The sequence below is a fragment of the Podarcis erhardii genome (genome assembly GCF_964252035.2).
Source record: "Podarcis erhardii genome assembly, chromosome: 2".
NCBI classification, from domain to species: Eukaryota; Metazoa; Chordata; class Lepidosauria; order Squamata; family Lacertidae; genus Podarcis; species Podarcis erhardii.
The window spans coordinates 84596512-84610397 of NC_138498.1; the positions used below are offsets into that span (position 1 = coordinate 84596512).

At 43.5% G+C, this 13886-nt stretch overlaps 1 protein-coding gene across 3 annotated transcripts in view; it reads left to right on the forward strand.

Moving 5' to 3' along the window:
• The window catches only part of FLNB (filamin B), an 83322-nt gene that overhangs the window by 43283 nt on the left and 26153 nt on the right, over positions 1 to 13886 (forward strand). For all 3 annotated transcript variants that reach the window (XM_081851043.1, XM_081851044.1, XM_081851045.1), the window contains exons 17-25: positions 194 to 284; positions 737 to 906; positions 4378 to 4495; positions 6077 to 6339; positions 7440 to 8037; positions 9287 to 9460; positions 10253 to 10415; positions 11002 to 11162; positions 11943 to 12110. In XM_081851043.1, coding sequence (XP_081707169.1) covers positions 194 to 284; positions 737 to 906; positions 4378 to 4495; positions 6077 to 6339; positions 7440 to 8037; positions 9287 to 9460; positions 10253 to 10415; positions 11002 to 11162; positions 11943 to 12110 — 1906 coding nt within the window. The remainder of the gene's footprint in view (positions 1 to 193; positions 285 to 736; positions 907 to 4377; positions 4496 to 6076; positions 6340 to 7439; positions 8038 to 9286; positions 9461 to 10252; positions 10416 to 11001; positions 11163 to 11942; positions 12111 to 13886) is intronic.

Genomic DNA, 13886 nt, shown 5'->3' on the forward strand with positions numbered 1-13886 from the left:
CTGCCCAAAAAGTTGATTTTATTTTGGTATTCTTTGTAAATAGAAGGAAGTCAATAACTTCATAGTCTGGTGTATGTTTGAATATATATATTTTGGAAAGATGCCCCGGGTGTATCATGAGCTAGTTCTTTTGTATTTTCTTACTTGAAAAGAAAACTTACATTGAAACAAAGCAATTTTTTTTGTCTTGAAGGAAATCCCTACAAGCCCTTTCAGAGTGAAAGTGGAACCATCACATGATGCAAGCAAGGTGAAGGCTGAAGGGCCTGGACTAAGTAAAACAGGTGAGAGTTCATCTTAACTTGGTGAGTGTGGAAGTTTGTCATGATAGCTGTTTGCTTGTTTCTTTTGTCTTCGTATTAAAACAGAGCAATACCCAGTTTGCGCATACTCCTTGTGCAATGGACTCCCACTTAAGCAGAAGGGACTTCCTTTTCCTCTCTTCCCTCGCAGCTCCTTGCATGTGTCCAAATCCAAAATGTGTTCTTTAGCCTTAGGGGACTGCAGTGGGAAGGAGAAGGAAGGGGAAATCCACTAGGACACTGTTGGATCTCACCTATACAATTCTGTATTTAGGAGAGATCAGTCCATTGATACAAAAAAACTTAATCACAAAGAGTTCAGTTTGGTATTAGCCTGATGTCTTCATTCTGTTAAAAGAAAAAGAAAGCATGGCACACCTTCTTTCTGAATATGCCTTAAGGGGTGATGATGTTCTACTTTTTCTCCTACTTAGGTGTGGAAAATGGGAAGCCAACACATTTCACCGTGTTCACAAAAGGTGCTGGAAAAGCCCCTCTGGATGTTCAGTTCAGTGGACCGATGGCAGGAGATGCTGTCAAAGATTTGGACATAATTGATAACTATGATTATTCACACACCGTAAGATACACTCCAGTACAGCAGGTAGGATTTACTATAAGAGGTATTAATGTGATCTCTTCTGTCTCATGGCTTAGCCCCAGGCAGCATGATAGCAGCAGGACCAGAGGAGGAGACCGTGATCTCCTCTCCCAGGGATGGTTTGGTTGAACTATCACTTTATGTTCAAAATGATGTTACGAGCTGCAACTTTCATTTTTGCCCCTAGTAGTTTAAGTATAGTGACTGCTGTGTAATCCTGCTCTTCTTGTGATCCCTTCCTGGTTTCTGCACTGCCGGGCATCTGTATTGGTCCATTGATACAGGTGGTCTTTATCTAAGCCATGTTCATTTTTATACCAAGATGATCCTTTGGGTATTTTGTGCAACTTTTAGGTGTCCATAATTTGGAGTAGCTGGGTTCTATAGGCTTTTGTTTTAGTTGGATCTCGGTGGCAGAAACTTCAATGCCAGCTTTCTCTTTGGCATGCCGCTCGTGACACTGGCTGGTGTAAATAGAACTGGAGTTTATGACTTCGGAAAACAGTGGTGCTGTGTACTATCCTCCAGCAACTTGCAGCAAGCTTGCAAGTGGTGGGGTGCATTTGAGGGACTGTCTTCAAAATATGGCTGACGCTTGTTGAATGTGTTCTTTGGAGGCCAGTTAACTGTTCCTGGCTTGCTTACACCTCAGAAAGTACTAATTTTTTCCTATGCTTACCAAATCCAAGATACACACGGATGACAGCTAAGCCATTTTACGCTTGATTCCTTACAGAATTGTAGAATTGTGGTTTCTACCCATTTGCATAGAGCCTTGCTTGTAAATGCTTCCTCGCATAAAAAGTTCACCACATGTCCCAAGAACATCCCTGCTGGTTCAGGCCAAAGGCCCGTTTCGTCCAACATCCTGTTCTCACAGTGGCTGCAAATGGGACTTGAGTACAACAGCACTTTCCACAATTCAGATTTCTAGCAACTGGTATTCAGAAGCATGATGGCTTTGACAGTGTAGGCAGTACCTAGCCATTGTGGCTAGCGGCCGAGAATAGCCTCATCGCCCTTTAAAGTTATCCATGTTGTTGTGTCATAAACTAGCACATTTAGGAGAAGACTACACTGGACCTTAACTCAACAGGTGATGCTGAATTATTTTGTGCAGGGAACCTCTTCTGCTTTCTGGGTACAGTGTAGAATATTTGGCCCATGGGCTCCCAGCTTAGATAAAGGAAGCGGAGATAAACTCAGAAAACTGAACGCTGGCATTCTGCCAGCATTCTGTCAGGGGTTGAAAATTATAGTAGGTGGTGGCACTGTTGAGAAATACTGCCATATTTGAACACTGCACCATATGTACATTGCATTTTTGAAGCAAACGTTGATAGAGGTTCTGGAGGGGGAAGGGGAGAGCGAGCTGGTTAAAGTGAATAAGGGGTGGAGTAAGCAAACATTGCAGTCTGCTCTTTTGCTCTGTCAGTCTGTAAACATAGCAGTGACAAATACTACTTATCAAACATTAAACTGCTCCAGGCCCTGTGAAAATGTAACTTCCATTCCCAAATGCCTTATCCAAGGGATTAATTTCCAGAACTGCCGCATTATATGCACCTTAGTCACAGGGAGTTAACATGCTATGCTTTGCTGGCCCATGCCCAACTAGCTTAACTGAAAAATCTGAATTTCAAAGTCTCTTCTCTATAGCCTGCCTCTGTTCCTTCAAATTTATTAGTGTTCTACAGCAAATGAACAAAGCGAGGCTGAAGATTCTGGATGCATTAATCTTGTGCCCATATGGGAACATTGCAGACGAATGCATGGCAGTTTCTAGGCAGCAAATGCTTCGTTTCTTGGCACCTAATTTAGCTGTTTTACAGAATCAAAAGTGAAGTTGACTGTCTTGTGGTGTTAATAGGTGCAGCTCAGACTGTAACAGATGAATGGGAAACTGGGAAAGCAGGCTGCAGCGTATGAGTGGCCTGTTTTGATGTTGTTGGAAATACCTTAGATACAGAATGTTGGATTTTGAATGGGTCTGTTAGGTTTAAACTAATGGAGTTGATATATAAAACACCCTTTGCCATACACAAAGGTTTTATCAACTGAAGATTTCTTACATTTCCATTAGTGTTGTTTTTTTTTTTGCCCTTCCTGTATCTCTTATTTGTAGATTATAAATTTGATAGTTACGGACTTGGGAGTATACATACACAGTGTAGACATCCATGTAGAGGTCAGGAGGGTGGCAACACAAGAATGGGCCTTCTCTGCAGTAGCTTCCTGTCTGTGGAATGCTCTCCCCAGGGAAGTTCGTCAGGCACCTTCACTATACATCTTTAGGCACCAGACAAAAACATTCCTCTTCAACCAGGCCTTTGCCTGACCTGACATCCTATACCCTTTTTTAAAATGCTGGCTCTTTTCGGGGGTGGGTCTGGTTTTTGTTTTGATTTTATGTAAGTGATTTTTAATGTGAACCGCCCCGAGACCTTCAGGTATAGGGCAGTATAAAAAGGCAAAGGACCCCTGACAGTTAAGTCCAGTCACAAACGACTCTGGGGTTGCGGTACTCATTTCGCTTTACTGCCCGAGGGAGCCGACGTTTGTCTGCAGACAGTTTTCCAGGTCATGTGGCCAGCATGACAAAGCCACTTCTGGCGAAACCAGAGCAGCGCACGGAAATGCCGTTTACCTACCCGCCGGAGCGGTACCTATTTATCTACTTGCACTTTGACGTGCTTTTGAACTGCTAGGTTGGCAGGAGCAGGGACCGAACAATGGCAGCTCACCCGTTGTGGGGATTTAAACCGCCGATCTTCCGATTGGCAAGCCCTAGGCTCAGTGGTTTAGACCACAGCGCCAGCTGTGTCCTTATAGGGCGGGATAGAAATAAAATAAAACTGTAGAGGACCCCAACAGTATTTTTACACATCTATAAGAAGGGTAAAACAGCAAACCTTAACCTGCAGAGTAGTCGTCGTGTTATTTCTGATGTTTTGCCTAGTATTAAGCCCTTGCAGATTAACTGTAGTTAACTGATTTACAGTATCCTTGGTTCAAAAACTTGTATTTTGCTGAAATTTGTAGACAATAGATTAGTTTGAAACACAGTAGGCTTAAGAGTGAAGCTAGCAAAATACGGGTCCTTATAGGGCATGACTGGGCACAATTTCATCAATAACAGGGCAGAGCATCTTGTTATCCTAGTAAAAACATACTAGTATTTTAGCCTTTAAATGCAAAGCTTCATGCCAAGGCTGCATCTGCACAAAACCTGCCAATTGGGATTTCTCCTACCAGTTATTTACTTGCCTCTACAACTTTGCTTGTATATACTGCTGAACAATTTTAAGTAGAACTCTGGAGGTTTGGGATAAGCTTTTGCTTCCTGGTGTCTGAAGATATGCATGATTCAGTATTAGGGGGCAGTTGTATGTCAGACTCTGCTGCTGTAGTTTCTGGCTTGTAGCAAATATCGAAATAAGAAACAACGTTTTCCAATCTGTCCAATCTTTCTAGGGTAGCATGAATGTTCAAGTGAGCTATGGTGGTGATCCCATCCCCAGGAGTCCTTTCACTGTAGGTGTTGCTGCTCCACTTGACCTAAGCAAAATTAAAGTTAATGGCCTGGAAAACAGTAAGTAACTTAAGTAATGTGAGCTTTTCTTCTTTTTTTAAAAAAACTTGTGTACAGAATAAACTTACCTGGAATGGAGGTCAAGATGCCAGTAGACACCTGAATTGACAGATATCACTGTTTTGTGTGTTGTGTAGAACTTCTGAGTTTGTTCAAACCTGAGAATTTTGGGTGGAGAAGGGTGTATGTATACGTTCTCGCTGTTAAATTGAAATTGGCCGTTCTCTGCTTTGGAAAGAGCAGGCCATTTAAGGCAAGTACTTGAAGCGAGAGTTCTGCCTGTATTGGCAATAAAAGAAGTTGCGAGCTTAAAGGTCAGCATTGACCTAGGACTTTCCTTGGATACGTCCCGTTCAATACTCAAAATGTGGGGTAAGGAAAAAAAAGTAAGGCGTTGAAGATTTCCTGAGTTCCGCCCATTAACCATGGGGAAGCAGGAATCCTTCTGGTTCTAAACCCTTCACCAAACCTTCCTGTATGATGTTTGCTCTTGCTAAAATGTTGGTTGGATACACTGAGATAATAGTTTGGAAGGTAGTTCCCGTTATCATCTACTTCCCATCTGCAGTCCCCTATGCTACATCCTGCAGTATTTCCTTGGAATTGGGGTTCCAGGAGTAAAGTGGAGAGGCAGGACAACAGGAAACAGCATTCCATGAACAGAGGGCTGCTCATGGGTTGGATCCAAAGCATGCTTTATTTTTTAAAATGGGTACACTGAGGGTTATGCAGAATTTTAGGTTGGTGATCATGTAGCATTCCAGATCCCATTTGATGACTTCCTGGAACATAGATGTGGAGATGATACGTTTTGCTCTGCTACAGGCATAGGCAAACTCAGCCCTCCAGATGTTTTGGGTCTACCACTCCCATCATCCCTGACCACTGGTCCTGTTAGCTAGGGATGATGGGAGTTGTAGTCCTAAAACATCTGGAGGGCCGAGTTTGCCTATGCCTGCTCTACCACTTTTCTAAGCCATTCCTTGAGTTGATTGACTTTTAAAGAAGGTGCGTTTGAATTTTAAGAACTTGAAAGACCTTCAGGCTCCTGAAGGGAGTGTTCTACTATGAAATACATTGAGCTACAATAAAGAGTTTTGCATCAGTGAGCACTGGACCTTAGGTTAACCAAACGTTAAACTACCTTCTCCATTCTAGACTTCACATAGCACAATAATATTATAGTGAGGCGATGTGAAAATGGCCTATATAAAAAAAGAGTACCTTTAAAAAAAGTTCTTACCCTGTATGTTGTCATGTGACTGTTTTAAACACCAATTGCTCTCTGTCGATTCCCCCCCCCCCCCAACCACACCTTTCATGGCAATATTGGCACAGAGCAAAATCCTGAATGTTTCAAAATGAGTGTGTCCCAGTGAGCTACAGGGGCAAGTCTCCGTTCTACTGAGTTAACTCTGGGGTTGGCTTGCAAAATGAAATAGTAACTGTACATATTTTGGAATGTACAGTCTCCCTATGTCGTTGTATTGATAGCTGGTATGAATTTTGTTCTGAATATGGCCTATGGTCAGTGTAGAGAAAGAGAACATGCCATAACTGAGTCTCCTTTCCTTTCTGAAGGAGTCGAAGTAGGGAAGGATCAAGAATTTCTAATTGATTCGAAAGGCGCTGGTGGACAGGGCAAACTCGATGTGAACATCTTCAGCCCCAGCAAGCAAGCTGTGCCATGTCTTGTGGAGCCTGTAGTAGGCAAAGAGTGTAGCACTGCAAAGTATATCCCACGGGAGGAGGGCCTTTATCTAGTTGATGTCAATTATGATGGGAATCCAGTCCCAGGAAGCCCTTACGCTGTAGAAGCCACTCTGCCACCAGATCCTTCCAAGGTAAGCTGTTGCTAACCCTCGCTACATGGGTGGGTGAGATTTGGATGCTTCCATTGCTTGGCAAGTTGTGATGTATGTGCATTACACCTTTGAAAAGTGTGACAAATGTTATCTTTTAGCAGAAGCCCTTAGACGCAAAATTGGGGCATGGGCCCACAGACATAGATGTGCATTTGCTAATCTTACATGAGTTTGAATTCAAATTTCACAGAAACTTAAGCTTATTAACCACCCAAATTATTTAATTTGCACCCTCTCAGATCACCCCAGAGCACTTCCTTTTCAGTTAATTTGACCCAGTTTCCTAGCAGAGCCTCCTTCAAATCAAATTGCCCTTATGCTATCCCCATTCATTACCCCTTCAAATAGCCTATTGATATTTATCCCCCACCATTCAATTTCCCTCAAATTCATTATGGACTCAGAAATGTTCCAGAAGAGGTACAGTAATAGCCATGGATCTTAATTGTTTTCTTTCTTGGCGTTCTCATATATTACAAATTGGTAAATTTGTTAGATTGTGCAATGAGTTGATATAAGACATTACAATTTACTCAGAATTATTTTGGATCATCTGTGATTACGCATTAATGTCTGGCATTTTGGTAACGATCTAAGCTTCTACGTTATTTTAATGCATGTTGAGCCTTGTAATAGCTGGCAGGATTAAAAGGCCTATTTCTTTCGTAGTTCCTGTTGAAGAAATGTTGGCAATTTCTGAAGAAGTTAATGATAAATCACATGGGACCGTTTTAGCTCTTGTTTTCCTTTGTGCTGATTGGGTCAGCTCTCTTGCTTTCAAAACAGATTAGATTAATGAGAATCAAGTTGGCGGCAATATGCTAATTAGGCCAACTGTTGTGCAATGTCGCTACATTTTCAAAATCGAAGAAAAAAATGTTGAGCTTGAAATCTTGCTGACTTGTGATAACGATAACTTGTGATAGTGATGATAACAGTGCCTTTGAACAATAGAAATACTGTTTGGTTCTTATACATCTATTTAGTGACTGCAGACCACTAACATAAGAGAACTCTAGAACTGGCTCAGATCCCTTCCTGGTTAAATACTTAATTCAGCACTTTCCTGTCCTTCCCAGGTGAGAGCCTATGGTCCAGGTCTTCAAGGAGGCCTTGTTGCAAAGCCTGCTGAATTCACAATAGACACCAAAGGAGCTGGAACTGGTGGTCTGGGGTTGACAGTCGAAGGCCCGTGCGAAGCCAAGATAGAATGTTCCGATAATGGGGACGGCACTTGCTCAGTCTCCTACCTGCCTACGAAACCTGGCGAATACCTTGTGAACATCCTCTTTGAAGACGTCCATATTCCTGGCTCTCCTTTCAGAGCAGACGTTGAAATGCCGTTTGACGCTTCTAAAGTAGTCGCCACAGGCCCTGGGCTTGAACATGGCAAAGTGGGGGAAGCAGGCTTGCTACATGTAGACTGCTCAGAAGCTGGGCCTGGGACTCTGGATATGGAAGCTGTGTCTGATTCTGGCTCCAAGGCAGATGTCGAGGTTCAGGATAACAAGGATGGAACCTACGCAGTTACATACGTCCCCCTTTCTGCCGGGATGTACACACTCAAGATGAAATATGGCGGAGAACCAGTGCCAAACTTCCCTGCACGGGTCAAAGTTGATCCGGCTGTGGACACAAGTCAAGTCAAAGTGTTTGGGCCAGGAATTGAAGGAAAAGGTATGCCTCCCTTAGTTTCTCTTTAGGTTTGTAGCACTAGTAGAATCTAGTTGGAAGGTACCCAGGAGTCATCTAGTCCAACCCCCTGCAGTGCAGGAATCTCAGCTAGAGGATCCATGACAGATGACCATCCAACCTCTGTTTAAAAACCTCTAAGGAAAGAGAGTCCACCACCTCTCATGGGAGACTGTTCCACTGCCAAACAGCTCTTACTGTAAGAAAGTTTTTCTGAATGTTTAGTCGGAATCTCCTTTCTTGCAACTTGAAGCCATTGGTTCGAGTCCTACCCTCCAGAGCAGGAGAAAACAAGCATGTTCCCTCCTCCATGTGACAGCCCTTAAGATATCTGAAGATGGCTATCACATCTCCTCTGTCTCCTCTTTTCCAGGCTAAACATACTTAGCTCCTTCAAGCGCTCCTCATAAGTCTTAGTTTCCATACCCTTGATCATCTTGGTTGCCCTCCTCTGCACACGTTCCAGCTTGTCAACATCCTTCTTAAATTGTGGTGCCCAGAATTGCACACAAAATTCCAAGTGTGATCTGTCTAAGGCAGACTAGAGTGGTACTACTACTTCCCGTGATCTGTATATAAAAAAAATGTCCAGTAGCACCTTAGAGACCAACGAATTTTGTTCTTGGTATAAGCTTTTGTGGTCATGCACACACTATACAGCGGTACCTCAGGTTATAAACACATCGGGTTACAGACTCTGCTAACCCGGAAGTAGTACCTCGGGTTAAGAACTGTGCCCCAGGATGAGAACAGAAATCGTGTGCTGGCGGCACGGTGGCAGCAGGAGTCCCCATTAGCTAAAGTGGTACCTCAGGTTAAGAACGGACCTCCAGAACGAATTAAGTTCATAACCAGAGGTACCACTGTACTTTTGTTGTCACTCGCGTGACTCTTAACCTGCATATCCCAGTACATGCTTAGATGTGCCCCTGGCAGTTCACAGTGCTTTCCAGGAAAGCACCCTTCCCGCTACCAAATCACACGGCTCACTTCCTCATTTCTGTGGGTTGATCGTGACTCATGAGACTGTAGGAAAGCACCCTGGCAAAATATGGCTTAGGTGAGCAGGTTTGCGGGAAACTGCTTGGTTGGGATCATTCTTGCATGATACCATTTGCGTCTCTTGAGTACCATTCCTGCCTCAGAGCGGCCAAACCTATTTCCATGCAGAAGCATGGAATTCTTGCACATGATTCTGCCCAAAACAAAGCTGTTTCCCAACTTTATTTCATAGATGTTTTCCGTGAAGCGACCACCGATTTCACCGTAGATGCTAGACCCTTGACCAAGACTGGCGGAGACCATATCAAAGCTCAGATTGCAAATCCCTCTGGAGCTTCCACAGACTGCCTCATCAAAGACAATGCCGATGGGACATATGCAGTAGAGTTCACACCCTATGAAAGAGGTAAAGTCTGCTAGTTGCTACTGACTTTGGGAGAATAAAGGAGGAAATAGATCGTACTAAGTGGCACCATTCTATTTTACCATACATCGAAGGGCAGGCTTGCTCCAGGACAAGGGTAGCCAACTTGATGGCCTCCAGATGCTGCTAGACTAAAACTCCCATCTTCCCTGACCATAGGCAATGCTGGCTGGCAGAGCCATAGCTAGGTGATCTTGCGCCCCTGGCAGAACCGCCCAGATTGTGCCCCCTAGCCACGGACAAATAAGCTCTTCTTTCCGCCTCTCCTCCAACCCCCCACTTTCCACCCATTCAATTCACCATAAATTTGAAACCATTTATTATGAGGCAATAATCAATATTTATATTTATGGACATATTTTTTGCCAATTTTTCACTCACCCACCCAAATCACCTGTGCCCCTGGTGGGGGCCCACCTCACCAACCCCTAGCTACGGTCCTGCTGGCTGGTGCTCGTGGGAGTTGTAGTTGAACAAAATGGGGAAGGCACTACATGTTCTAGAGCAGGCACCCCAAAACTCGGCCCTCCAGCTGTTTTGGGACTACAACTCCCATCATCCCTAGGTAACACAACCAGTGGTCAGGGATGATGGGAGCTGTAGTCCCAAACATCTGGAGGGCCGAGTTTGGGGATGCCTGTTCTAGAGTAAGCTCTCTTGCATTCTGAAAATAGTTAATTCAAATAAGGTGGAGACTAATGGTCAGACACCTGTGATGTAACTTTTGCAATGGTTCAGAGACTTCTCCAGTAAACGTTCATCTTCTCCTTGCAGGTCCTCACACTGTTGAAGTAACCTATGATGATGTTCCTGTACTAAACAGCCCTTTCAGGGTTGATGTTACGGAAGGATGCCATCCTTCTCGGGTGGTGGCCCAAGGAGCTGGGCTACAAGAAGCCTTCACAAATAAACCAAACCCATTCACTGTTGTCACTCGGTAAGTATGATGGACTGTATTCTGATACATTAATGTGGGCAGAGTAAGCTGTGTATTTGTAAAATAAAGTTAGAAGATCTGACTGTAGATGCATGATGCAGAATTGCAGGTGTCCTTGCCTCTCCTTCCAAAGTAGCTGATTGACAGGGACATGCCATGGGCTAGGTACAAATAGCAAGAAGCAACTTAGAGATCTTGACGTTACCACAGGCTTAAACATTGTCATCTTCCTTACAAACCCGCCCACACACCTTCAACTCACTGCTTTGATTCTTGATGACTTTCCCCAGACTGTCTTTGTGTGATTCACACGCCTGCCAAGTAATGTCCTCACCAATGACTTCAGAATTCCCCAGGCTAAATTGGACTTTAAACTGAAGAAACCATTAATCAATCAACATGTAGACCTACCTGCATTACAGGTTCTTATTCTTCTCAACTGTCTAGTAGGCTACTGTCATTCTGAGAGAATGCAGCAGAGAACAATTAGTTGCAGTCATGCAAAGCAAAGTGGGATCTTGAGTTTAAAATGCTGTAATAGAAACATGTTAACTGTCCCCCCCCCCCTTTTCTTAAATGCTTGCAGAGGGGCTGGAATTGGCGGCCTTGGAATAACTGTTGAAGGACCCTCAGAATCCAAAATAAGTTGTAAAGATAACAAGGATGGCAGCTGCAGTGCAGAATATATTCCTTACGTTCCAGGAGATTATGATGTCAACATAACTTATGGAGGCGAACACATCCCTGGTAAGACGACTTGTATCCTGAGGTTGGATTCAAAGTAAAAGCCTGTGAACTGACTTTCATGTTGGAGAACACTTTCTTTTTTCTTTTTAAGGATGTTGTAATGTATAATAAATAATGTGTGTTGCATTTGAAAAAGTCAACATATCACGCTTTTGCAAGAAAATTCCCAGTGGGAATCAGGGTCTCATAGCAGAGCCTTTAGATTTTTGGGAATACAAAGCAAATAGCCTTATTGACCTATAACACAATAGTAGTATATTTTGCTGCTGCTGCTCTTTGACCACTACATAAGAATTTGTCTTACAGAGTCCACCTAGTTCAGTGTTGTTGACACTAACTGGCAGCAGCTCCCCAGGTTTTGAGTTTGGGGGTATCTCCCAGCCCTACCTGGATTGTCTGGAGATTGAGAATCTGGGATTTCTTGCATGCGAAGCTGATGCTCAGCCACTGAGCCACTGCTCTATCCCAAATGTATCTAAAGATTTTGTGGTGGGTGCTAGAACCAACTTTCAGTGCCCCAAAACGTATTTTTCTCACCTCATTAGAGCATCAAGTTCACATTGCATACAGTCCCATTTCAATTAAAATTTAATCCTTGTCCATCTCAATAGCCAGTATAAATCTGATTTAAGTTGCCCAATTTTATCAGGATAGTCATCAGTGGGGGACCAAGGGAGCAGTGTGAGAGGAGCTGGGCTCCTTAGGGATGGCTGTTGACGCACCTTTACACAAGTTGCTACATTCCCCTTTGTACTGAGCTAGCACTTTCTTCATTGGCAGGCAGTCCATTTAAGGTTCCTGTAAAAGATGTCGTTGACCCCTACAAGGTGAAAGTCTCTGGACCAGGCCTGGGAACAGCAGTCCGTGCCGGAATTCCCCAGTCATTTACTGTAGATACCAGTAAAGCTGGGGTAGCACCACTTGAGGTTACAGTAACAGCGCCCAGAGGTAATGTGTTCCACTGCAATCACTTGATATTTCTTTTAAATGAGTTGTATGATTAGCAGAAGTCATCACTTGGAAGCACTTGAGTGGTAACTGGTAGGAGTTGTTGAATTGGAGGTACTAAGAAAAAGTAGCGTCGTGTACAGTTCTGAAGTGCAAAGTTTTGGGTACTGCTGATATAGCTATTACTCTGTAGTGCTTCAGAAAGTTGGGAGCTTCAGTAATCAAGGTGCTCCTTTATAACTCAGTTGGGAGTCTTCAAGGCAAGTCTAGTGTTTAAACAGACATGGGAGGACAGCAGTTTGAGTACAGTTGTATCTTGGAAGCTGAATGGAATACATTCCGGAAGTCCGTTCGACTTCCAAAACGTTCGAAAACCAAATTGAAGCTTCTGATTGGCTGCAGGAAGCTCCTGCAGCCAATCAGAAACTGCGGAAGACCCATCAGACGTTCGGGTTCCAAAAGAACGTTTGCAAACTGGAACCATCACTTCTGGGTTTGCGGTGTTCAGGAGCCAAACGTACGAGTTCCAGGGCGTTTGACAACTAAGGTACGACTGTACATGACACTTGGAGTGGAGCATATCTGGTCATTGAACGAACTTCTTGCACTAAGACAATATGGTGTTCAACCACCAATCCCGCTAACAAGTCATTGTAATCAAATCTTGCATAGAAAGCGGCAGACAGGAGTATTAATATTTGATTGTTTTCATGATGCATTGATTTGCATTTTTGTTCTGTTGTGAGACGCTATGAGAATATAAATTTAAATAATAAAAACAAATGGTACACGCTGATCCAAATATATTAATGTTGGGGTTGTTTTGTTTTTTTTTAAAAAATCAAGGTAGCTCAGGTAAAAATAGTACTGTATCTCATAGGGTGGTGAGAAATGGCCTAGGATCATCTGACAGCTGAATGGGGGGGGGAAGGAATCTGCGTTTTGAAACACTTCTTGGCTACCTTGAAGGGCCGCTTACAACCTGTTAAAGATACACCACCGCTTACTCTGTATTTGTGAATAGAAAATGTTAAGGTGGTTATCTCTTTGGCAACGAGTTCATTGAGCTGCCCTTGGTCCTATCCACTCCTGTGAGACGCAAGTGTCTGGCTGCCTTCTCTGTGAAGTGCCCTGATCCTTGATAAGAGCATGTAGAAAGATTGAGGGAGGAAAGGGGACAGAGGTGAAGGCCTGAGGAAAGCGCTGTGAGAGGGTGGCTAGGAAACATGAGTTGGAAGAAGGAAACAGCCTGGTGGGATGAGGGCTAGTGGAAGAAGCCCAAAGCAATTCTGATGTTACTAGATGCTAAGCACTCTTGCGTGTCAACTATCTAACATTGCCAGATATAGAATGGGAATGCATTGAACGTCAGATGAATGAAACCCTTACCCCCCCCTCCACAAATTGTACTTGGGTCCCCTCTCTTACCTCATTCTTCCAGTTACTGAAGACCTAACAGGCTTTTATTTAATGTGTTCTGAGTACTGCAGACTTATGCAAGAATATTTGAGTACGTAAAATACTTATTGGAGCAAGTACGTTTCAGCTGTTGGCAAATCTAATTCAGCATTTTAAGAAGTCTTTCTTCGCTGAAGTTGTGAAAGCAACTCAGCCCAAGGGCCAGGGGAGGCAATGGCATTTGGAATTAAATTGCATGTACACTGCACACCGTGAACCTATGCTGAACGGGATGCACTTGGTCTAATGTAGCCGTTGCATGAATAACCACCTTTTGTGTAATTGGTTTTAAGGCAAACATGTCTCAAGGGACAACTG